This window comes from Podarcis bocagei (assembly GCF_964188305.1).
Source record: "Podarcis bocagei genome assembly, chromosome: 8".
Classification (NCBI taxonomy): Eukaryota; Metazoa; Chordata; class Lepidosauria; order Squamata; family Lacertidae; genus Podarcis; species Podarcis bocagei.
In genome coordinates this window covers 56,873,571-56,898,917 of record NC_138133.1, presented here as the reverse complement: position 1 = coordinate 56,898,917, position 25,347 = coordinate 56,873,571, and the positions used below count along the sequence as shown (strand labels likewise).

Below are 25,347 nucleotides of genomic sequence, written 5' to 3'. Positions count from 1 at the left end.
TCATTACATTAGGAAAGTCAATGTCACTCATGCTGGGACAATCGCAGGATTAGAACTGGGGCTAAGGAGGGAGGGAGAGAGAGGAGGAGGGAGGGAGGGAGGGGAAGCTTGCCTTGGCAACCAAGGTGAAAAAGTAAGAAGACGAAGCAGCGCGGGGACGCTTGGACGGACTAAACGTTCCTGGTTTGGAGGGGTGGCTTGAAATGAAACAAAAGCTCTTCGAGGGGAATATTCATTTCTGATTAAGTGATCCATCAAGCAAGAAATGGGAGGGGGCAGCAGGAGCCACACGCAGAGAGAGGCGCGTGGAGAGAGAGGGAGGAGAGAGATCAGATGCGCCACGCAATTCTCAATGCTCGCTCCCGGTTCAGTGAGTGCATCGAGGAGCCTTTGGTTCCCTGTCAATTCCCAGCGACGCTGCTGATTATACAGAGTAATAGGAGCGAAGTGTTAAAACGCACCAGAGTCTCTGCAACAGTCTCGGGTTCCTCTTTCTCTCGCTCTCTGTCTCTCTCGCACACAAGGGAAGTAAAACGCAAATAATTACACGAGGGTTATTGTGGGAGGGGGGAGTCTTCAAGTCTGGCTGGCCCTGGGGAAGAGATCCGAATCCTAGAGAATACTTTCGCTCTCTAGGTGGATCAACCGGAGTAAAGGCTAAAAGTTGGCGCGCAGCAAAAGGTGCGACGGGAACGGGGAATTCTCGGCCCATTCCACCCTTCATCGAAACTTGCTGGAATTCGGCGACGCCTAAGCCGAGTTACTTAAAGTCGGTGACATTTGTCAGAGAGGGGGCTTTTCCTTATCTCAGCTGACAAACTCCGTCGCCGAAATGTCAAAAGCCAGAGGGCTCTACCATCGCCAAGGAGAGCCCAAACAAGTGGTTGGAGCACTTTCCCAGCGAAGAAGGGAAGAAACGATCGTTTATTCCAAGAAGCAACGCGCCGAACTGTACCCACCAACATCCCAGACTTTGGCTGTCTTGCTGCTCTTAGAAAAAGCCAAAGCCAGGGGGAATTTCGCCCATCCTGCTTCCGCCACAGGTGCGATCTGCACCGCGTGAAAGTCAAAGCCCAAAGTCCTGGACTGGTTGGGCTACACTTCCCTTGTTTGAATCGAGAAGCGCAGCAACTCAGGCAGTTAGTGCCAAGCCGTGTAAACGCTTAGTTGCAGGCTTCGAAGTAAAAGCTGGTGATCTAATGCTGTCCAAATTCCCTTCGTAATGGGATTCAGGGGGAATGGAAAAGGGATGGTTGCTTTCTTATTTGGGGTATAAGAGATACCCCACTCCTAATCCGACTTTCTTTGGGAGCATATCCCAAAGTGGTACTCACTTTCTTGAAAGTGCGCTGATGAAGACTTCAGCCGCGCGTCAAGCAGTGTCACTGGACACATTTACGCGCCGCTGAATTAAAACACCCCAGAGTCATTTTTGCTTGATAAGGTTGCACGTTTATCAAACCCCCATCCTTCCCCTAATATTGTCCTCCTTCCTGTCCCTGGCAAGAAGGGAAGGAAAAGGCTGTCTGCGCCTTTGGAGGGCACCCTTCTTCTGCGAAGGGGAAAGCCTGCGCGGTGCTCTCATCCAAGGAGCCTGGCGACGCTCACATTCGCACATCTAGAAAGAAGTGTGCGTGGGGCACTGATGGTGGTGATGGTGGTGGAGGAGGAGGAAGAGAAGGAGGGATAATCTGGCTTCTGGCTGTGCTTAATTCCTAATCAGGATGATGGACAGCAGAGACAGAACAATACAAACTAATGGCTGTGTTGCTGATCACTTTACCCCTTGATTAAAGACACCCAATTACGGCGCAGAACAGTGTCGTAATTATGTTCCTTAATCACATCCAGGAGGTCTAATTGCCTTAACGATGTGTTTCATTAAATGAATTTAGGTATTATAGTCGACAGTTTTCATACACAGTTGTTTTCAAATTAACATAATATTAGACATCGTCATGGAAATTGTTTTAATAATCATAATTAGACGCACCCAGGCTTTGTCTAGTAAATACTGAGAGACGGTTCCTCCTGGCGCCTGGGGGCGAGGAAGCTGCCTGCCCACCCTGTCTGGCCTGCCTTAACCGCGCTGGACAGTTATGAATCCTGAAAAGTTACAGGTTCTGATTAATCTCTCTCTCTCTCGAGGCCAAGTGGGGCAGAAAATATTTATCCGCTGCCCACCTACCCCCCGCTCGCCTTCGCCTGTCGCGCCATCTGAGGGCATCCGCGGGGAGACATCGGAAGGGCGCCACAAACAGAGACCTGCACTTAGCAGCGGGCAGTGGCACCGGGCACCCAGCGCAGCTGCAATCCGGAATCTGTGCCCCGCAGGCACTAACACATGCGGGACGTTCACACTGCCAGAGCAGCCTCCCCGACAGAAGAGAGGTTCTAGCTGCTCTATGGGAGAGGGGAAGGCTTGCTGGCGTTTGAGCGGGGGGGGGGGGGAGAGAGAGAGTCAGCCACCTGCGAGCTACAGGTAGGGCAGAGCCACCACCTAGAGCGTTTTGGAGGTGCCCTTTAATACCTGTACCTGATTCGAGATCTTATCCGTATTATCCACGGGCATTTGAGGACCATACAAAAAGAGGTGGAGTTTTTCCACCCCAGAGTCTCTTTCCCATAGGTAGCATGAGGACAGCCTTCAATCTTCCTAAAAGCAAGAAACTGACGGCCTTTATCCCCTGCTCCTGGATGCGTCCTGACAAGAAGCCTTCCCTCCCTTCTAAACATGAACCAAAAATAGGCAAACAACAAGGTCATCTCGACGCCTTATGCCTTCATACAACAGGGGTCTCCCCCTTTTTTGATCTGCACAAAGCAAAAGGGCTGAATGGGGGTGTATTCTTTCGCCCCTCTTACAAAGCACAGGGAGGTAAGGATTTGTTCAAAATATTTTAATAAAGATTCTTTCCGACATAGATACACATACAAACCATCATACATCGCTGTCATCATCTGATTGACCTATTTAACATATATCACTCTTTACACATCCATGACCTGCCAACAGATCCAACACGGCTCTCGTTTTGCCATCCAGAGCTGACAGACTGAATTTGGATTATCAGCAAGTAGTGGAAAATACCAAGCCCCGTCGAGGTGGGAAGAAAGCGTGGGGAGGGGAAATAAAGATTTTCGGGATCTACGCTTGATTGGCACCATGATTCACAATCCAGTTTTGTCAAAGTTAAGAGATAAGACGTCTCAAGTCCTATTGATGCTCATCCTACCCACAATGCAGAAGTTTAAATGCTGATATCAAGGCCCAGACTCCAAACTACATATTTTCCTTAGGAATAAGTTTATTTGACTTCGGATGGGATTGATTTTCAAGATAGTGTGTTTAAAGCAAGATTGTACAGCCTCTGCAGAGGCTGTTTGCCCCCGTCTACTGCAACCCCGTCTGGCTAGAACAGATTTGAACCTGTTTCACCCTGCAATGCTGAGCACACTTAGGCAGAAGAAAAATCTACTGAACTATTGGGATTCTCCTCCAGGTAAGTGTGGTTAGAGTTAGGATGCAAACTGGGGCAAAACCGACTTCCACTTAACTGAGTTGTTCTGTTAAGCACCTTCACTCCCAGTACCGCAACTTGAAAGGGCTATGGGCTGGTTAAGGAAGCCACCCATATACAAACTCATTTTCAATTCCACCTTTGAGGGAAACAGAAATTCATTTACTCCTGGGCCTTATATCATCATTCTGGGTGAAACGCATGTAAAACAACGGCTAAGGCAGATGACCACCTTCAGCTTAAATAACTTTCATAATCAATAGTCAAAAATTCGCCTTATTCACTCCTTTTGAGAAACCAAACACTACCATCTGAAAAAAAAAACATGTTTTGCAAATTCCTGACAGGAACTATTGTCTGATGCCTTGTTATCACAGTAAATAACTAGAAACAAATCCCTTCATGCTGCAAAGAATTTCTAGTCACCAACAGTCCAGTTCATTAAGCAATTAAGAATACACCTCTCCTCTCATTTTTGGACTGAAGCAATTTATTAAAGCTCAATTTATAAATACAGGGATGATGCAACTTAAAACCCAGAATGACCTTTTCATAAGCCTCAGCAGCTCCGATACATCAAGATTTCTGGTTCACATGTCCTTGGCAAATCAACGTTTTAAAACACTTGGCACAAAGTTTTAAGTTAATGGGAATTTTAAGAAGCATTGAAAAGAAAATTCACAGAAGACCCATGACCTCAACACAGGATGGATACTGTTGGCGTGAAAGGGCCATTGAAATAAATATCGTGTCCTCTTGTACACAGGATTGCAAAGTGAAAAGAAACAAGGTGCACATCTTTTAAAAAAATAAACCTCCAATACTTCAGCCACACGAACAGGAGTTTTGTTGCATCATTTTAAGCTCACTCCCCGACCAAACTTTGTGCATTTTCACAGGTTCAAAAGTTCAGAGAAAATAAAAAATACAAGTATTTTCAGAGCAATTTTGCGCGCGTCTAATCTCAATTAGTCTACATTTCAAGTTTGCTTGTTTCCTGGCTCAGAAGCAATAAAATAAAATAACATTTTAAAAAAACTTTTTAAGTGCCCTTCTTGATTTGTCTGAGTTTACAATCCAACTTGCTTCCACCACATCTATCCCTCGCCCAAGCCCAACCAATCCCCCCTCCCCGTCCTTGGCTGCTTATCGAAAAAGTTCCCAGCACTCGGAAGTTTTTAAGAAACCATGTGGAGGACAGAGGATTTGTTTCCCCCCCTCCCGATCTGCTATATCTCTTTGCGCACACTCACCCAAAAACATACACCCCTCAAAAATTGCGATTTTGCGTGCGTGTGTCTAAATTTCGCTGAGGTCTCGGTTGCACTCAAGTCCCCCTTTTGCCCCCAGATCCTCCTCCCCCTATCAAGGCGGCTGCTGCAGCGAAAGTCCTGCCCAGAGGGAAGGAAGGACGGAGAGGGATCGGGCTGTGGAGTCCGCGACGTGTCTCTTTTTAAGGCTTCTCCGTGCACTGTTTGCAGAGACTGGACGAGACGCTGTTGAAAAGGGCACATTTCTCCGGGCACGAGGTGGCGGGCGGCAGGCCGGCGCTGAAAGGGTAGCCCGCCGCCGCCTGCTCGTAGGCCCCGAGCGCCGGGTGCAAGGCGGCCGCCGCAGCAGCCGCCGCCGCCGCCGAGCTGGGCAGCGAAGCGGCCGAGATGGCCTGGCCCTGGTTGAGATAGGCGACGAGGCGGCGCATCTCGTCGAGGGCCTGCGCCTGCATGAGGATGTAGTTCTTGGCCAGCAGCAGCGTGGCGATCTTGGAGAGCTTCCTCACGGAGGGGCTGTGCGCGTACGGGATGACGGCCCGCAGCTCGTCGAGCGCGTCGTTCAGGTCGTGCATGCGCCGCCGCTCGCGGGCGTTGATGTTGAGGCGCAGCGCCTTCTGCTCCTTGGACTTCTTGCCGCCGCCGCCGCCCGGGCCGTGGTGGCTGTTGGAGCAGGCGCCGCCCTCGGGCGCCTTCAGCAGGGCGCCCCCCGCGCCCACCACCACGCCGGCGCCGCTGCCTCCGCCGGGGCCCCGCAGCAGCAGCTCGCAGCGCCCGTCGCTGTCGTCGTCGGGGCTCTGCTCGCCGCCGCTGCTCTCGGCCACCGAGCTGCGGCTCGTCGTCGGGCCCGGCCCGTACTTGACGCACACCGAGCCGCCCAGAGGGTCGCCGGCCACCAGCGCGCCGGCGCCCGCGCCTTCCCTCAGCAGCACCTCGGAGTCGCCCGGCTCGTAGCAGCCGAGGGGAGACGGCGGCGCCTGGCGGGACTCGCGCGGCGGCGGCGCCTGGTGGGCGACCAGCTCCAGCCCCGGCGGCGAGCGAAAGGCGGACTCCATCCTCTTGGCCGACGCGCTGTAACTCTTGTGGAATATGTCCTCATCAGTGGGCAGGTTGAGAGCCCGCTCCATGGTCCCCGCCGCCGCCGCCGGGCTCCCCTCCTCCAAGTCCTCGTGCCGCTGTCGCCCTCCCAGGCCCCCTCCCCCTCTCCTCTCCGCCGAGGCGCCGGGCCGGGGGTCGGGCTGCGGCGGGCTCTGAGGTGGCTTCCCTTTCCCTCGGAAAGCGGCTCTTCCGCCGCCTGCTCCCTCTTCTTCTTCTTCTTCTTCTTCCCGCCGTTCGCGTGTTTCTGAGGCGAGGCTGCTCGGCCGGCCTCTTTGGCGCGCGTTCTTCCTCTCCCCTCAGCGCGCGTCGCTCGCTCTCGGTCTCGCTGGCTCTCCGCGCCTCTCTCCTCTCACCCTGTGAAGGGCTCAGGCATTGTGAGCTGCCAGCGAGCCTCTCGCACCGTTTATCTTGCTTGGATTCACCTTCAAGAGATTTCCGGGACCCATCAAGGGAGGGGAGAAAGGCAGGGGAGGGAGGGGGGGGAAGGAGCAGCTTTCGCTCGCTCGCTCGCTCGCTGCTGCTGCTTCTGCCGCCACCCGCCCGTCACCACTGCCGCCGCCGCCGCCACCACCACAGACGGGGGAGTCTTTTACCTCATTATCTCGCCGAGAAGGTTATTATGAAGAAGCCTCGCCTGTTGGGACAGAGCTTTCTACCCAATCAGGTTAACGTTTTAATTAATAGGATTAAAACGGTAACAAACGAGCCCAGGCGCTAGGCTTGGCCCTGAGTCGGAGGAGTTTTCATTTCACACACAGGTCTGGAGGAGAAGACGACAGGCAGCAGCTCGCGCTTTATAAAAGGCGCCTGCTCCATTCTTCTCGCTGCCATCTGTAGGCACAGCTTCACGCATATGTTTGCAAGGCGTTGTGTCCTATTAGGAAGCCAACAACTGCCTTTAAAGCTTGACATGTGTGGCGACTTTCACTCCTCAATGAGCACTCTTAAAAGCCCTACTTAGGGCGAATAATGCTCTTGGCCTCCTTCAGCAAATTATAGAGCGGCGAGGCCGAGGTGGGGGGAGAAAGGGGGTCGGTGGGCGGGCGGGCGGGCTGCACACTTTTCCTGCCAGGGCTGCCAGCGGACTTCTGCGAACTTTGCGCCCACGCCAGAATGACGCTCTCCACGCCAGCGCTGTTTACGTCCAGCTCGTGGCGAAGGCGGAGGGGGGTGGGGAGGCGGGAAGGAGCCGCTTGCTTGTTTATTGGCCCTCGAACTTCACCTTGGGCTCAACCCATTTCTCGCAACGGCTGTTCACTTTTGAGCGCACGCTCCCTAGTCTTACTCGCAGTTTTGGCAAAGTGATGTTTCCTATCTACCGCCATTTCTTCATCCACCCTCATCCCACCTTCCCGCGGTACAACGCTCCTTTGCAGTGGATAAGCGTAAAACCCACCTTTAGGCTGCAATCAACTGAAGTGGAGGTGTTTATGGGAGGAGGATTCACCTCCCTCCACACCCAACTTCCAAACCAAGGACTTGGGTGTGAAAAGGACCAATTTCGCCTAAAGCCCTACCCTTGGAAGTAGGCTCCACTGTTGAAAGCACAGGACCCCATTTCCCCTATTAAATTTCTCTTCAGATTGCCTTGCCAATTCAGTCATCTTAAATCAAAGAGCCACAGATTTACAGTTTGAGGATGGCGTTTCTTATTAGCGAGCATTTCTAAAGGATGGGACTTCCTTAATTTCGGGATAGATGGATAGACAGCTATTACTCTAAGTGAGGAGCAAGGACTGCTTGCGTAATCCAGTATTTACTCTATATTATCTTCATGTTTTATTCGAATTGTTGTTCTCAAACCCACCCACCCCCTTCATACTTTTCGGGCAGCCGGAACGTAACAATGAAGTCAAGGAGCGAGACCCTTCTTTAAAGTGGGTCCATCTGATCCTCTAGTCTAGAAGAAAACCCCCCTCCCCCAATTCTGTTTGTATTATATCCCTTCTACAAGCCCAGGGCATATTATAGCAGGGTTTTATATGTTTCCCTCCGTTCTTATGACATCACTAAATAATATTTCCCAACACTTCCATTAAATCATTCTTATGCGACAGAATAACTGAAGGCTATGAAATTTTGGGTTTCTCTGGTTTCATTAAAACCCTTTTAATTGTGTCTTTCACAGTTGGCCCCAGGTGCTGGACTCTTTTCATTACATTTTGCTCTAATGTGATGAAATTCTAATTCTCTCCTTACCATATGGTTAAATTTCCCCACTGAGAATTAGTTGAAAAAGAAGAAATAATCTATTAATCTCTGTAATAGATTCACAAATGAGGTTTGCCACAGAACCTTGTTTTTGAATGGCAATAACAGAACAGTTGGGTGTCTTGTTTCAGCAGAGAAAAGGAGCAGGCGACAACAGACTCCATTTGAATTTTTCACCTGGAAAAGAATGAAAAGAAGCCCAGCCGCAGCCTCCATCCCCCTTCCCACTATTGACTGGAGATTTACATCTAGCGAGGACTCCAGTATGATACACACAGTCACCCTGGTGTCTCTCCATTTAATGAGAAGCAAGTCAAGCCTATTAAAGAGACCCCCCTTTCCTCCCCCCGCAAGTATCATTTGACTTCCACTCAAGTCCCTGGCGGGTTCCCAAACTCCCCACCTTCTTACAATCTTCTTACAAACGGCTCTGCCCATGTCTATCACAGCTTATTGTTTCTCAATTAGCAACTTCATTTTCGCTGGAACCATACATTGAAAGCCCTGTTAAGTATCAGAGCAAGCTCTTCCCTATTTAATATCAACTTCTAAAAGTTCCGGGATATGGGAGACTGTTACTATAAACGTGATGATGGAGAATCTCCTTTTTATCCGCTAATAACTTTAATTTGTTTTGGAAGACAGACGGGCTTCCTCTTCATTGATCTGCGATGCTTCATTTACACGCATCCTTTGTCGTTGCTGCTGCTGCTGCTGCTGTTGTTATTGAAACTTTTCGGATGGCGGCTTACCTTGCTCAGTACACAGTTGGAGAGAGGAGAGACTGAACAGCTCAGATTGCTGTTAATGGTGCTGAAGGCGTTTCCTCACCACCAGCATCCAAGCTCTGCCTGATCGCGTGGAAAAATGAGGGACTGGTTAGCTGAGTGATTGATGCCCTGTCACTCTCTGGACAGGTGGACCACTCTGCAGCGAGCAGGTGGGAGAAGTGTAAGGTCACACCAAATGCAATGAGATTCGAGGCGCCGAGTGCCTTTCTGTTTCCCCCAGCGAGTCGATCCTCCTTTCCTCGTCATAAAGAGGGTCAGTGACTTGCTGATTAAACACAGCATTACCCTCTCTGCGAGCTCCCATCTAGTCCCTCCCTGCCTCCCCTCGCCCCTGCGTGCTGCCTGCCACCATCTCCAGGGCTTGTCCCGCTGCCTTCAGAAGCTGCAGGCTTCCTGCAAACCTCCGAGAGCTATATACACACAGTTCCCAACCATTTCTGCGCCCGAACTTCTCGAGCTCCTCTGCTAGCAAACTCTTTCCCCCCTTGCATTCCCCGGAGGAAGGTAGCTGTTTAATAGTCGCCACTAACTTTAGTTTGGAAGCCGGCAGAAGAATTTATAGAAGCTTTAAATGCGGGGCATATAAAAAATACCCGAGGAATTGGTCTTTGTGGTTTATGCACTCGTAAACTTTTGCTGATTGCTTCTGGGAAGTTGTCAGGCATTTAACACTGCATTTATCTTACAGTGCAATGAAAACACATCTGCCCAGTGTCTCGTTACCTGGTTTAATTGTAGCGCAAGCCCTATGTCACTGACGAGGCTCCCTCGCTTTCATTATGTCGGTGGTTGCAGGCAGCCTGCTGCCCGGGTCTATAGGGCGAAGAAGGCGAAGGCAGGCGCGGAATGCGCTAACAAATCAAGCAACTTGGCCATTATGCCCAAGAAACGTAAACTGCCGGTGAACTCTCCTAGACTCCGGGGCGGTCCTTCAATTTGCAACTGGGGCGAGCAGGCAGGGCTGGGAGAATTATGCCCCATCACAAAAGCAAGACATTCAATTCACGACGTGCAAAATGTCTCCCTAGAACAGGCCGAGGTTTGCCCTGACATTACGCACGGCCCAAGGAAGGCAAAGTGGGGTTGGTGGGCGTTGCAGACTCCTCAGAACAGCCAAAAACAGGCCCAGGCAGGTTGTTATGGAAAGAGCGAGCAGTTCCCCGCGGACCGACTGCCAGATCACATTTGAATGTTTAAAACGCGTCAGAGCAACGCCACAACCTCAGCACACTTGACTTATATGCTCCAAGTAAGTGCTAAGACTCCAAGAGCGAGATCGCATATGCGTAGTTTTTTAAGCAAATCAAACAGTATATTGCACTTATGAGAAGAGCGCTAAGGACTGTGTTGCGCCTTCTAAAACGCAAATACCCACCCACAACATTTTTTAATAAACGGAGGCAGTTCACATGTGCACCTCCGTGTCGAAAGAGTGATGATGAGGCACCCGAGCCATGCATGGCATGTGTGAATCCTAACAGTCTGCGATAGATAACTCTTGATGAAGTTACTCGAGTAGGACACTCATAGCAACCCCTATGCATGTTTACTCCGAAGTCCCATTGTGTTCAGTGTGTTTAGGATTGTAGCTTTAGTTTTCAAACAAACAACTACCAGCAAGCAAACTTGTGTATCCCTTTCAAAATCTATGGAATTGCTCCAGCTACTGCCCGATTCAACTGGTATTCCCGAGACAACTCATGACACTTCAGTGGGACTTACTGCCAGCAGACTGTGGTTAGAACCGCAGCCCAGGAGCCACAACCTCTTCTTCAGACTTCTAATAATATCAGAGATAGTTCCGATTCCTCTGAGGTCAGTTCGGGCTGTGCCACGTGGGGATTGCAGTCCCACAACTCTACTCTCAACATAAATGCCTACGTTAAAAAAAGGGAAAAAGTCCCCAGACAGTCCAAAAAGTTGTGCTTTCTTTCGCAATGAAACCCCCGTGATGAATGTGTAGCCGTAGGCAGGTTTATCGGTAACAAGGCATATTTTATAAAGATTAAAGACAGCTTCACGGCGAGCGGAATAGCACCTATCCCTAAAGCTGTGCAAAGCTTGGGAAATATTCATCGTTTCTTTGACATCTCGAGAATAGCTGATATTAAGGGGTAGCAGTAGATCCAAGGTTTGATGGTTTCCTTCTCCCCACCCCCCACCCATTTCATCTCATCTGGACATTTCACAAAGGGCGACAGACCCGAATACGTGGATTCTTTCTCGCAACTCGCTTAAATGAAATGTGGTGCCCCAATTTGAACCAGATTCACCTGGAAGACGCCCCACCGATTTCTCAACAAAATGAGGGAGGAGGCTGCAAGCCTAGGAAGTCAGTCACACCACTTGCACGTCTTACTTCTGAGTAAACACATTTTAGAGTCCGGCTACCTGTCAGTGTGCTAGGTACCCTGCCCTAAAATCATTGGAACTTGCTTTTCTGGTAATATAGGACCTCGCTGCAACTGAGGCTGTAAGTAAAATGCCGAGATTGCATTTCTTTCTCCCAGTCAAACGCACTTAAGTGGTTTACTGATCTCTCGCTCTCCTCGTTTCGATTTCTTGATGTCAAACTATGTTGCCAAACGCATTGTTCCTGCGTGCATGTTTTGGGCCCGACCCACTGGCGACGAAGGCTGCCATGAACACTTACCTGGGAACAAGCCCCATTCAACACGCACGGACTTCTGGGTATACACGCATAGGATTGCGCGGTAATAAGGCTGCAACTCTACGCACATTTTCTGTGGACTCTGTGAGCCAGGTTTCTAGATGAAAAACGCCTAGGATCCTGCTGCACTCCTCACTGCAGGGAATGGAGCAGAGTTGTGGATCCGTGGCTAATTTAAGCCCCATGGCGAGTGTAACGTGTGGGGTTTTACCTGTGTGATCAGGGGGCGAGGAAGAGGAGAGAGAGATCGAAAGATCTCCAAGGCCTTTTCTGACAAACTGTATCAACCTTTCATAATAATAATAATAATAATAATAATAATAATAATAATAATAATAATAATAATAATAATAATTTATTATTTATACCCCGCCCATCTGGCTGGGCCTCCCCAGCCACTCTGGGCGGCTTCCATAAAAACCAAAAATACAATAAAATATCACACGTTAAAAACTTCCCTGAACAGGGCTGCCTGAAGATGTCTCCTGTAGTTGTTTATCGCTTTGACATCTGCTGGAAGGGCGTTCCACAGGGCGGGCGCCACTACCGAGAAGGCCCTCTGCCTGGTTCCCTGTAGCTTTGCTTCTCGCAATGAGGGAACCGCCAGAAGGCCCTCGGCGCTGGACCTTCATGGATTCAGTGGTGCTAGCACTGCTCGCCAAACCCTCATAGGAGCTCACCAAATGGTTACTTGTGTGTCTCCAATAGCCAGGTCACTGGTTAGGAGGGAAGAGAAGCGACTGACAAAACTGTATTCTAATCGAGGGGAACTAGAGATCCACAGACCACAAAGAAGATCTCGGAAGATCTCATGTGGGAAAATGCCCCAAAGAGTCTGCATCTAGGAAGCTCCAAATGAATTCTCTCCACACTTCCCCTCCTATTTGCCTCGTTGAAATAACCCTTTTCATTTAAATTGCCTGTCTTTGGGCGTGCTGGACAGCGACAGACTCTGAAACAGTTGCAGCGTTCGCTTCTGATTCTTCTCTGCAACGCACCGCGATGCCCTCACACGCAGGAAAGTTGTGAAGAGCCTCGCGTGCGCGCCACGGAGAGGGAGGAGGAGGAAAACGCGCAGGAAGAGGCGTCCTCGCACCTTTCCTTTGGAAACTGCTTCCCTTTTATCCGCCTGCACAAACAGGGTTAAATCAACACGACCCCCAGGAACTGATCCCGTAATTAAAACAATCCCATTAGCTGTGCATTTTACAGTTTCGTAAGCACGACCTCAAGAGGGGCAAAGAGCGCCAGCGGAGAGAAAATTTCCTGTGCAGGGAAAGCACCATTTTAGAAGGCAGAAAACATATTTTATTAAAAGTAGTCAAGGTATGCTTAGTTGTCCGACCCACAAGCCCTCAAACCAGGTTGATCTGGATTTAGGTTGATTCTCACAGCTCAAATTCTAAATCAATACCGTCTTTAATAACCATTCAAAACTCAGTTCTCTTAAATTCTGGCGCAGAACTCTTTGTAAGCAGTACGTGGGTCCTGCTGGATCTAGGGCGAGGCAGAGCATCGCCAGGACAAAGTGATCGAGGGGCCTTGGTGGAGATCACGAAAGCAAATATGGATGGGCTTAGTTGAAGAGTGGTAAATGCCTGTCAGCAGACCAGCACCCGCAACTTCTGCTGCAACTTCTGCCGCGTTATAGAAGCATTAAACAAAACGGTAAAGGCTTGAGACTTTATGCTGCAGATCCGTTTAATATACACACAAAGGTTATCAATTGGGGAAGACATTGTGTGTGTGTGTGTGTGTGTGTGTGTGTTAGTTTACAACCATGACTTCTTTGAGCGAGGCCTGGGGAAACTGGCTACAATACTTTTATTCCGCCCTGCTGAACGTGTGTATTACCTTAACAAAACAAATGCACAATGCCCACGTGACAAATGAACACCTTTATTCAGTTCTCTGTAAACTGTCATTTAAAAACGTGTCAGAAAAGTAAAGAGGCTGATATATGCATAAAAATAAAACGGCCCCGAATACAGTGCATTTGACATGGAGGTAATAATAATATTTACAGATCACGTGCATGTGATTAGAAACTCTCCCCCCTTAACTACATGTTTATACATTATTAAATGTGCCTCTTTATTCTAAAGTTATGAAGTAGTAGTTTTTCTTTTTAATGTCTTTTTCTCCACTAAAGAAAGAAACCTGGACATGAACTTCACAGTCTTTCCGGTAAACGTTCGGGCCAGCGATTGAAAAACCACAGCGCCATCTCCTGGCCAAAAAAGAGTATCGCTTCACTTTAAAAAGAACCATCAATTTGAGTCTGGTTGATAAAGTTCAAATCAATAAAGCCAGTCTTTGTGTGTCAAGTATCATTTTGTCTAACATTTCGAAGTAGAAAATCCTGATCTTAAAGACAAAAATGCGGCATATCCTGAGTCTAGTTCCCATGTATGCGCTGATATCTCCTGTTTTAGATGGGATTAACTTTCCTCCTAAAGGAGAAGGTGTACTGCAGCAGTGTATGCTCTGGATACCTTGCTACAGACGGAAGCAGCAACGAGTGATGTTTTTTCACAAATTTAGGCTGCTGAGCTAACTGTGGCCTTTTCTCCAAGGATTTGGCCTCAGTCACCTATGGTTTTGTAACCTCTCAAACAGATAAGAGCAGAGAGCTTTTCTTTTGGGAATTATAGGGACAGAACTACCTAAATTGTATAGAAATTTATTTATGTATACAGTACTACTCTTTCTCTTCATCTTTGGTGATCACTCATAGCCAAGTAAGATTGTCTTCCATAAACACGGCTTTAACAATGAGTCTGTAAGTGACTGTGGAGGCCAATTCTGGATCCACATGTCCTTCCATAGTGGGGACATTGGTTTCTGGGCGGGAGTTGATCACGGCAGTGGCGTAGCGTGGGGGTGCAGGGGGGGGCAGCCGCACCGGGTGCAACATCTGGGGGGGGCGCTCGCACTATCAGCTCTCTGCCCCTACCTGGCTCACTCACTCTCTCTCACTGCAGTGCTGGCTGTGTATAAGAAGACCCCCGATTTTAAACTTAATTTTTTTTGGGGGGGGGGGAAATATCATCTTATACACAGAAAAATACAGTATATCTTGCTTGATATCAGAAGCTGTATTTGGTACTTTTCTATTTCTAAAAAGAAGAAGAAGAGTTTGGATTTGATATCCCGCTTTATCACTACCCGAAGGAGTCTCAAAGCGGCTAACATTCTCCTTTCCCTTCCTCCCCCACAACAAACACTCTGTGAGGCGAGTGGGGCTGAGAGACTTCAGAGAAGTGTGACTAGCCCAAGGTCACCCAGCAGCTGCATGTGGAGGAACGGAGACGCGAACCCAGTTCACCAGATTACGAATCCACCGCTCCTAACCACTACAGCCATTTTGTTTCCCCCTTGAAAACATTTGGGCATTATTTTATGCCTGCCACATTTGAATTTTGTTTTATGTTGGGAGGGGAATACTTTTTGTTCCAACTATTTTATTATTTCTGCTCTCTTGTGCACTGCTTCAGATGCAATGCACATAACATTCAAGAATGAAAGAAACAAGACTTGCAGTGTTGATATAATGCTTCATTCTAACAGCTTGTTTGTTGATGCCATTGCCCATAAGGAGAAATGTTTTGGCACACTAATATTATTGAAAGTGATATGTCTTTCTTCTTCTTTTTTTTTACTATACACTATGAAAAATTGGACAGAGAAAATTGTTAATGCTTTTGGAACAGAAACAACCAAACTTCACATGCTTATCCAGTAGCACAAATCAGTTTCAAAAGAGGCATGAAGGTAAAAACAAAGCAAAACAAACACTTCAAACAATTTCATGAGAAATTAGGGAATGTAGATGTCTTATCTATTAAGGATGCAATTCTAACATAACCATTCTTTTTACAAAATCCATCAAGCTCAGTGGATTTTTGAATACATGTACAATAAAATTAAAACAATCCACTGATAAATCATAGAAAGGCCTAACAGTAAAAATACCATAATCCAGATAATAGCAAAAATAATGGCTCTCCAAATATCTACTTATGTTGTCTCATTGTCACTGTTCCGTTGGCACAGCAGACTGCCAGTTGCATAACCAAACCTGGCTCTCCTCTCCCCCATGCTCCTTCAAAATCTGGGGGCCCCTCTGGAGCAGATTGGGAGAGGAAGGGGAGGTCCTGTTGTGTGAGTGGAACTCTGTGCATGAAGCATTGGACGCAACCCAATACCATGTTCTGCATTTCCATCATCCATCAGTGAAGCTAAGGGGAAGAATCACACAGCACATTCATAAGAAAATAAGAGCCCTGCTAGATCGGTCCAAAGGCCTGTCAGCATAAGACTTTCCCCCCACAATGGACAACGAGATGCCTATGGAAAGAAGACCACAAGCAAGACCGGAGTGCAGTAGCCCTCTCCTGATGATGTCCCAGCTCCTGGTATTCAGAGGCATGTTGCCTCTAATTCTGGAGGTAGCAAATAGTCACCATAGCAGGTAGCCACTGATAGAGTTATCCCTTATGAACTTCTCTTAATCCTCTTTTGATGACGCTTACTACATGTTGTGGATTCCACAGTTTATCTAAGTGCTGTGTGAAGAACTGCTTCCCCTTGGCAATCTTTTTCAATACCTCTGCCAAAGGGCAGACTTAAGGTTATACAAGTAGCTATTATTGCTCATTGGACCAATCCTTTGGGTATGACAGAGGTTTCTGCAACTGTTCTGCAACTCTTTCTGCAAGTGCTTTTAAGAAGGATGCCCTATAGAGAGACTGCTCTACCATTAACTTCACTGGCAATTGAGCTGCCAAACTGTGTACTTGACACCAGCAATTGGCACATGGGCCGCATAACTCACAATGCCAAGTGAATAAAGACAGATCACGTCAGGTCACTTTGCTACTACCTTCTTGTAAGCATGATCTCAACCAAAACAGAGACAGCTTATGATACTTAAATCTCTGTTAGAACAAGTTAAGCAGGATGACTAACTTTCTCCAGATTGTTGTTGTTTAGTCGTGTCCGACTCTTCATGACCCCATGGACCAGAGCACACCAGGCACTTCTGTCTTCCATTGCCTCCTGCAGTTTGGTCAAACTCATGCTGGTAGCTTCGAGAACACTATCCAACCATCTCGTCCTCTGTCATCCCCTTCTTCTTGTGCTCTCCATCTTTCCCAACATCAGGGTATTTTCCAGGGAGTCTTCTCTTCTCATGAGGTGGCCAAAGTATTGGAGCCTCAGCTTCAGGATCTGTCCTTTCAGTGAGCACCCAAGGCTGATTTCCTTAAGAATGGATAGGTTTGATCTTCTTCATGGGACTCTCAAGAGTCTCCTCCAACACCCTCCAGATTAGGATGTCCTTAAACTGTCACCAATACAGTAGTTGTCACTTGGCAACCTCTGCATGAGAACATAAATGGGACCTACAATAAAATGCTTTAGTGGGCAGTGCTTCTGTTCATTGGTCCAGCCAGCCAGCCACACCCTCTTCCAGGATGAATGATGTCATTCTCACCCCCGGCTGGCTTTCTATTAGTCAGTCACCATTCCATAGCTCAGTCCTCAGTGAGCTGTTGTTTTTTTTTGCGGGGGGGGGGGTTGCTTTCCTTTCCCGCTTACTTTCCAATTAATATAGAGAAGCCAAATGCACAACTGCTTTTTTTTTTTTTTTTTTTTTGCTTTTCTACAAACATGGCCTAGCCTCTCTCTCTGTGTGTGTGCAATTGTGGATGGTGCCTTTTTGATTACATAAGGACCTGTGTTCACCTCTGAACTACAGAAATACAGGGGAATGATCAAGTGTCATACATCTTTCCATGAAATCTGAAAAAGAGAGTGAGTGAGTGATTGTTAGGCTCCCAAGTTAGAAGCATTCATGAACTCTATAAAATAATTTTATATGTTTAATAATTTACTGTGAACATTATATCTAAAAATGATGCAAGGAATATATCTAAAAATGATACAAGAAATATAGTTATATGAGAGCCATAGTTCCATATTTTTAATACAAATACACTCCCCCCCCTTTACAGTTCAACTATTCTTTTAAAAATTAAGTTATATTCTTTCTCCTGTCATCTCCTAGTGTCTTACTAAATTACACAAATAAAACAGTGGATTCTCTCTTTGATTACTTGGCTAAATTCATATTATAATCTTTTAGTACATCGAGTTTTTCAGATACCTGATTGTCGGCTTTATATTTCAAGAAATGTTACCAGCAATACAGGTACAGTTAAAGTGTTTCCTTGTAGCAAACCCTGGGTCCCATATAAATTTTATAGTCATTATAAAAATAATTTATTGAAAAACTTAAACCTTTTCCAACTCAGCTGACTTTTGATTTAAATGTGTGGGCTCCTGCTTATGGTAATCAGTTGTGCTGGAGGCTCTTCCTCCCAGAATCAGGTTTTGCTGTTTATATTGCAGGTTTTGAAGATATGGGAATGGAATTCCCTAAAAGGGAACTGGTGAACAGGAATAGAAAAATCTCACTCTATATTTTACAATTATACCATGTGGAACTGCAGACAGTACCAAACATTTCTCCTGGTATTTCAGTATTTTAACTTCACTGTAAAGACGATAAATGTATTACAATTTTTTAAAAAAACAAACAAACAAAAAGAAGACATAATAATTAGGTTGAAGTTGGGTGACTGGCAGATGGAAACAGTAACTAGTTTTAGACTGAATATGAGTTACTTTGTAAATCTTATTTTGGAATCAATATTTGAGCCTAGTGCACACCCTCTGGGTGTAGGGAATCAGTATCTGGATTAATAGAGCTATATGGCACTGTGGTCTAAACCACTGAGCCTCTTGGGCTTGCCGATCAGAAGGTTTGCGGTTCAAATCCCTGCAACAGGGTGAGCTCCCATTGCTCTGTCCCAGCTCCTGCCAACCTAGCAGTTCGAAAGCCCGCCAAAAAGTGCAAGTAGATAAATAGGTACCACTGTGACAGGAAGGTAAATGGCGTTTCCATGCACTCTGGTTTCCGTCACGGTGTCCTGTTGCACCAGAAGCAGTTTAGTCATACTGGCACATGACCCGGAAAGCTGTCTGTGGACAAACGCTGGCACCCTGGGCCTGTAAAGCGAGATGAGCGCTGCAACCCCAGAGTCACCTTTGACTGGATTTAACCGTCTAGGGCAGTGTTTCCCAACCTTTTTTGGGCAACGGCACACCTGTTTAATGAAAAAAATCTCGCGGCACACCACCATTACAGCCCCGTGACGTCAGCGCGCAGCGTCACGCCGGGAGGGACGCACGAAAGTGAAAGTTTTTTCCCTCCCCCTTGCCGGGGAACCTCCAAGCTTTGGGGGTGGGAGGAGGCAGCAGAGCGAGGGACTGAGGGACGGCGGCAACTGAGGCGGTGGCGGCTGTTGTGGTGGTGGCGGCGATAGCGGGCGGAGGAGGGGGCGGCGGCGGGGCTTGAGGAGCTGTCGCCGGGAGTTGCTGCTGCTGTTGTTGCTGCTGCTGCCCAGACATGCCGGCCTCCTCCTCCTCCGCTGTCTCGCGCTCCTCCCTTTTGCACGCGCTGCCCCGCCGCTCGGCACCACCACCGCGGAGCCGCCCCCGGCTCGACGCGGATCCTCGCCGCCGCCGCCTCTCACCGCCCGACTCGCCCGCCTCCCTCCCACGGCACACCAGCCAACGTCTCACGGCACACTAGTGTGCCGGGGAACACCGGTTGGGAAACACTGGTCTAGGGGTCCTTTACCTTATAAGCATGCAGGTATCACTTTCCTCCGCCGGGGTTGGTCCCACAGGTTATTCATGCACAAAATGCTAATTCCCTCCTGCACATGAAGCTGCACTCAGATGAGATGGATTAAACCCTTCAAATGGAATTAATTAATTAATTAATCACTCAATTACAGAATTTTTCACACTGCCTCACCATAGATCACCATAGCTCACAATAATTCCAGATCAAAACTCACATGCTCAGCAATGGCAAACAAACTAAAACTTAGTAACAATAGTAGGAAACCCTTATTTATCCACTCAAAGCCCACAACCTTAGAAAGAATAGTTGCACAACTTGGGACAGTTTTACGCATTAAACTTAAATGCATCTCTGAGTCGTCCTTGAAGCATTGTGCAATCTATGAATGCATAAAACATAGAGGAAAATAATATGTACCCTTTTGCCAATGTAGGTTTTACAGAAACCATTTTTTTAAAACAGCTATACGTGCATCCCAGTCTTAGTTACTGATTACTGATCTTCCCTTGGCTCAGTTTGGAACAGGTTTTCTGAGCCCTTTCAGAAAACAACACCACCTGTTTTCAGAAAGTCCAATCCCAGCTTGTCATGTTTGTAGTATGTATGATGATGATAGTAGTCACAGTACAGTGGTACCTCAGGTTACAGACGCTTCAGGTTACAGACTCCACTAACCCAGGAATAGTACCTCGGGTTAAGAACTTTGCTTCAGGATGAGAACAGAAATCACATGGCGGCGGCGCAGCAGCAGTGGGAGGCCCCATTAGCTAAAGTGGTACCTCAGGTTAAGAACAGTTTCAGGTTAAGAACGGACCTCCAGAATGAATTAAGTTCTTAACCCGAGGTACCACTGTATGCTGTTTCATGCCTAAATGTGCTTTATGGAAGTCAGTTCTAAGAACTGTGCTTCCTACAGGCTATCTTGGTCTAGCATCCCCACAAAGGTGGGACCAGGGAATTTTAGCTGGAGTGCTTACCTTTATCCTATTAGTCTTCATGTTTCTTGGTGTACTAATATGTATGCATATTGGCAAATGCTAAGCAGGCCAGCTAATAAGGCTGCATTTAGGCTTCTTGTGCAATTCATGCTATAATACACTATAGGCAGGCTAGACCTGTGCAACGTGCTCAGAAGCAGGTGAGCTGTGTGCCTTGCTATGCTTCTTTCTTGCTGTGTTTAATCTTCATCAAAAAATGTCCTTATTGCCTCAAAATCCAAAAAAAAAAAAGAACAGCTGACCTTTGGTAGAACACCCAGTTTCTCATTTTTCCAGTCTTAAGTTCAGTTCTCTGCATTTCCACATCAGTTTGTGAATCATTCTAAAAAATCCTCACGAAAATTCATCTGCATTTTAGTGCAAATTTCTCTGAAGACACACATTTTCCTACACAACTTTGCCTAATATACTCATTTTTTTCCAAATACATTTCTCAACTATAATGCATTTTGGTATGCTATTATAATGGATTAATGTATTTTTATGCACATTTTAACCTAGCATATGAACTTTTGTACACATTACTTGGCTGGAGAACCGTATTGTAAAATTCAGGGAAGTCTGAATTTCAAAGGGTGGCCATTTTTTTGGTTTGAATATTGTTTTGAAAAGTGTGACTTTGGTACATTTACCTTTAAATATGAGCTGAATTGAATGTCTCCCCCCACATTACAAATATGAGCTATACCATATTGTGCACCAGGATTTTTACTTTCCAGTATCAGCCAAACATCTTCTTGGGAATTCAACCACAAAGTAATGTCACTTGGGAACAGCAGTGGGTTTGGACAAACAAACAAACAAACAAACAAACAAACACAACCCACTAGTCATCTCCCCAGACAACTGAGGGTGCTTTCAAATGGGTGTTTTCTGTGAGATTGGTGCTCCTTATGTGTGAAAGACAAATTTTCATATTGACTTCTTTGGATTGTCCACATGATGCTGTGGGCATCAGAATGCTAGCCAGTCACTCTACACTGCATTTAGCCCGGTTTTATCCTTTCCTTGGAATATCCATTAAGTAAAATCCCACCTAAACCTGTTGCCAATTTCCAATATCTCAATGATCCATTTTCAGATTACGCCACCTGGAAGCATCCTGGAAGAACTGGTGCAAATAAGCAGCATTGTCCCCAAGTAAAAGGCTTATTTGCTTGATTTTTAAAAATTTGTACCATTGTTTTTTCCTCTCTGTTAATTGTACATCTTATTGACAGACAAAACTCTGTTTAAACACATACATACACACTTGCCATGAATGAACCTGTGCATGTGCCTGCAAGCCATCTTGCTTTGCAGTTCACATCCTTCCACTACAATCTATAAAAGCTTCCGCAAGAGAAATGGATATCGTGTCAAAGAACTCTCCTGCATTTTGACAGTAGCAGGCTTTGGGTGCCTGTCTATTGGGTACTGACTGCAGGTCCTGTGAAGTTTAGGTTCTGGCATAGAGAAGAACTTCTCAGTTCAGTTTGGAACACGCCCAAGATTTACAAGCCTGTTAAATCTGAATTCAAAACAATAATCATGAACCAGACGCATATTTAGCTTTGGTCTAGGTTAAGGGTCTTGAATCACACACGAGTTCCAGAGGAACATCTTCAAAGGAAAAGAGAAGCTGAAGCAAAGCAGGGTAGGGAATGAGGTCGGTGCACACCCCTAATGAGAACCATTTTCATGAACATCCCTTATGTCTATTGAATTAATGTTACCTTTCATTCTGGGAAAATGATAGGTCACTAGGTACACAAACTATTGTGCAAGTTGGACAGAGTAAGAGGGGAAGCAAAGACTGAATGAACATTGGAATACCCCCCCCCAAAAAACACACCAGTGGATGTGTGTCAGCAGCATTGCATTATTCTCAATGAGATGCTCATTCCACTTTGTATTCCCACCCAAAATTAGCACCACTAGTCAGCAGTGCAAGCCTGAGGCTATAATGTATGAGAGTGTACAACTGCTTTTTCAGGCGGAGACCCATTAAAATCCCACCTGCATGGAAAACCAAGGGTACCAAGATTCCAAGGGTACCCAAGAAACACAGTGGAGAAACTCTATGGAGAAAAAGGGACATGTTTCACCCACCCGTACTTAATGCTTATTTACCCATTGGACCATAAGGTATTCAAATTTTAGAAATTAAAGACAGAAAAGACCTCTTGGGTCATCTTATCCATCTGGGAGTCCTTCTGCTTGCTTGGACACACTTCTGGAATAGATTCTGCAAACGGCTTCTGAGAGAGAAAGTGCGTCGCTTTGTTGACCTGATTTATTATTCTGTGCCTTCAGTTTATACCACCATGGCTGTGGCTTAAATGCACAATGTTTCACGTTGATGGTATCAGTATAAAACTGAAGTATCACAATGGCGAAGCAGCTTTATTTCTTCATGTTGCATAGGGAGAACGGAGGAGCAAGGGAAATTCATCCGGCAACACTGTTTACACCTTTCGTTTTTAGAGATGAATACACTGCTTTCTGACTAAGGGCGGCTAATTCCTTTCCCAGCTCACTCGGACCACATCCGCACTATACATTTAAAGCACTATTACACCACTTTGACAGCCATGGCATTGCCCAAAGGATCCTGGAAACTGTAATTTGTTAAGGATGTTCTGGTGTGGATGTGACATCTTAAACGCTAGGTCTATATGTGCTACTTTGGCCAGGCATTGGTGAGATCCCAGTAATGAAAAGCTATTGTTCTAAGATGTTGGTTTATTGATTATCTGTAAGAGCCAAACCCAGATTTAGACCTAGAGGATGCATTCTCTAGCTCAGGTAGGGTCCTCAGTTTTTCTAAATGAAAAACAACAACTGGTATCTGTCGACAGGATTCTGTGGTAGCTAGTGGTGATCATGGAAAATGCTCTGCACACATAAGGCGTATAGATATTTCATGTGCTTACAAATTCCCTGCTGCCAAAAATACCACCCATGCATAATACCAGGCCCCTTACAGATTACAGCATAGTCAGAATAAAGCTGGGTCACAGTTAGAAAGCAGGAAATAACTGACATGCAAGCAAGCAGAAAATTCAAGAAAGAAAATCAATCCCCTGCTATAGGGCAATCTGCAGATATTCAGCATGTGAACAAGGAGGAGTTAAGAATCCAGAAAATATTTACTGGTGAGCAACACTGAGGTTGGGCTAATGCAAAGGTCAATCAGTTAAATCCATGAATTCAAAACACTTCAAGGCAGGGGACAAGCCTGGACTGGACAAGGCCACTGGTGGCTGTTCCATTTGGACTTTCTGGCAGGTCAGGTCAAGATCAGATTTGTTCTTCTACTGTACAAATCTTGTCAGACCTGGAGAACAGATGAATCTGACCTGACCTGACAGTTGTAGGCTTACTCAAGCAGGAGCCAGGGCTTGTGGTACTGGAGATTGAGGGTTGCCTTGTTATCATTGTGATGGGAAGAGATAGGGAGTGAACTAGCCTGACAATCAGCATGGTTCCTTGGCAGCCAATCAGCATGGTTCCTTGGGGTTAGCCTTGCTATGTAGCCTGGGTGAAGTAGCTACTTTTTAAAGAGAAAGTTTTTGGAGCATTAGATTTTTCAAATCTGTTTTGTTTAAAAGACAGGAACATTTACAGTACAATATTTATTTCAATTTTCTTCTGCTTAACAATTTATAGAAAAGGATTCAAAGAGTAATAAAATGACTATGAAATAGTATACGAAATCAAAACCTCATATAAAAATAGAGCAGAGCACAACACTTCCATCACTGTTCCTAAATTGATCCTTTGATGATCTAGATTTAGGGCCCATCCATACCTCAGATTACTGTGGATTGTTAATTCCTCCTCATCCATGTGGCATTTTCCAACTACTGCTGTCCCACACTTTTGGCTCCTGAAATAAGGAGATTCCCCATGCAATCAATGTAGCTGCCCTATTCAGATTTTCAAAGCATAGGGAATCTCTGGATTTATGGAGGAGAAAGTATGAGACAGCAGTAATTGGAGAATGCCACATGGATAAGGGAAAATTTAAAGAGGCGTAAGGGTTCACCACCCACCTTATACTGTAACTGAGGTATGGATGGGCCTTTAGTGATCCCTTTGTATGAAAGCTGAGATTTGATCAGTCAGCAGTGTGTGAAGGTGTAAGGTTGGTAAGGGAACAGCCCAAAGTTTTCCAGTGATGTTTTCTTTCTCTGGTCTTTTTATAAGATTAAGCAGAAAACTTAATGTTAAAAGATTAAAGGTAAAGGATCACTGGCCATTAGGTCCAGTCGTGACTGACTCTGGGGTTGCGGTGCTCATCTTGCTTTATTGGCCGAGGGAGCCGCCGTTTGTCCGCAGACAGCGTCCGGCTCATGTGGCCAACATGACCAAGCTGCTTCTGGCAAACCAGAGCAGTGCACGGAAACGCCGTTTACCTTCCCACCAGAGCAGTACCTATTTATCTACTTGCACTTTGATGTGCTTTTGAACTGCTAGGTTGGCAGGAGCAGGGACCGAGCAACGGGAGCTCACCCTGTCGTGGGGATTAGCATTCCCCTAATTTATACAAATACAGAATTTGTGAGAAATAACAGCGCTTTTCCAAAACCAGGCATATAAAGATGCATTCACCAAACAAAGGATAGAGGACTTTACAGCCATGCATACATCATTATATATAACTCAGTGGCAATTTACCCACATCAATTAGTTAATCAATTAATTGATAGCTGAAGGCCTGTCTTAAAAGTGCAAAGAGAGGTCACATCTGTGTACTCATTTTTGCATTCACTGTTACCCCTGCCCAAATGCACACCATTAATCCTTAGATTCTTGTAGAATTCATTTCTGCATCCTTAGGTTCCTTTTTTTGGAAGTGACAAACTACTTGATATGCAGCACGCGTACCATGCAAATAGTGTTCAAATTTAATTCTGTACCAGCTGCACATACATACATGTGGCATGCAAATGTTCCTAACTGCAAATGGTGCTTATTTTGATTTCAAGTTGATACCTAAAACTGTGAATTATTGCTTGTATATGTATTGTTTTGCTTTCAATTAGTAAATTCTATCTGTATTAATGAAAATAAATACAAATGCCTGA

General features: G+C 46.3%; 1 protein-coding gene across 1 annotated transcript; it reads right to left on the bottom strand.

The window, feature by feature from the left end:
* Positions 1-4,736: 4,736 nt before the first annotated feature.
* On the bottom strand, positions 4,737-6,822 carry BHLHE22 (basic helix-loop-helix family member e22). Its single transcript, XM_081205899.1, has one exon. It carries the CDS (start codon positions 5,914-5,916, stop codon positions 4,975-4,977), a length of 942 nt encoding a protein of 313 aa, XP_081062025.1. The 5' UTR covers positions 5,917-6,822; the 3' UTR covers positions 4,737-4,974.
* Positions 6,823-25,347: the final 18,525 nt, after the last annotated feature.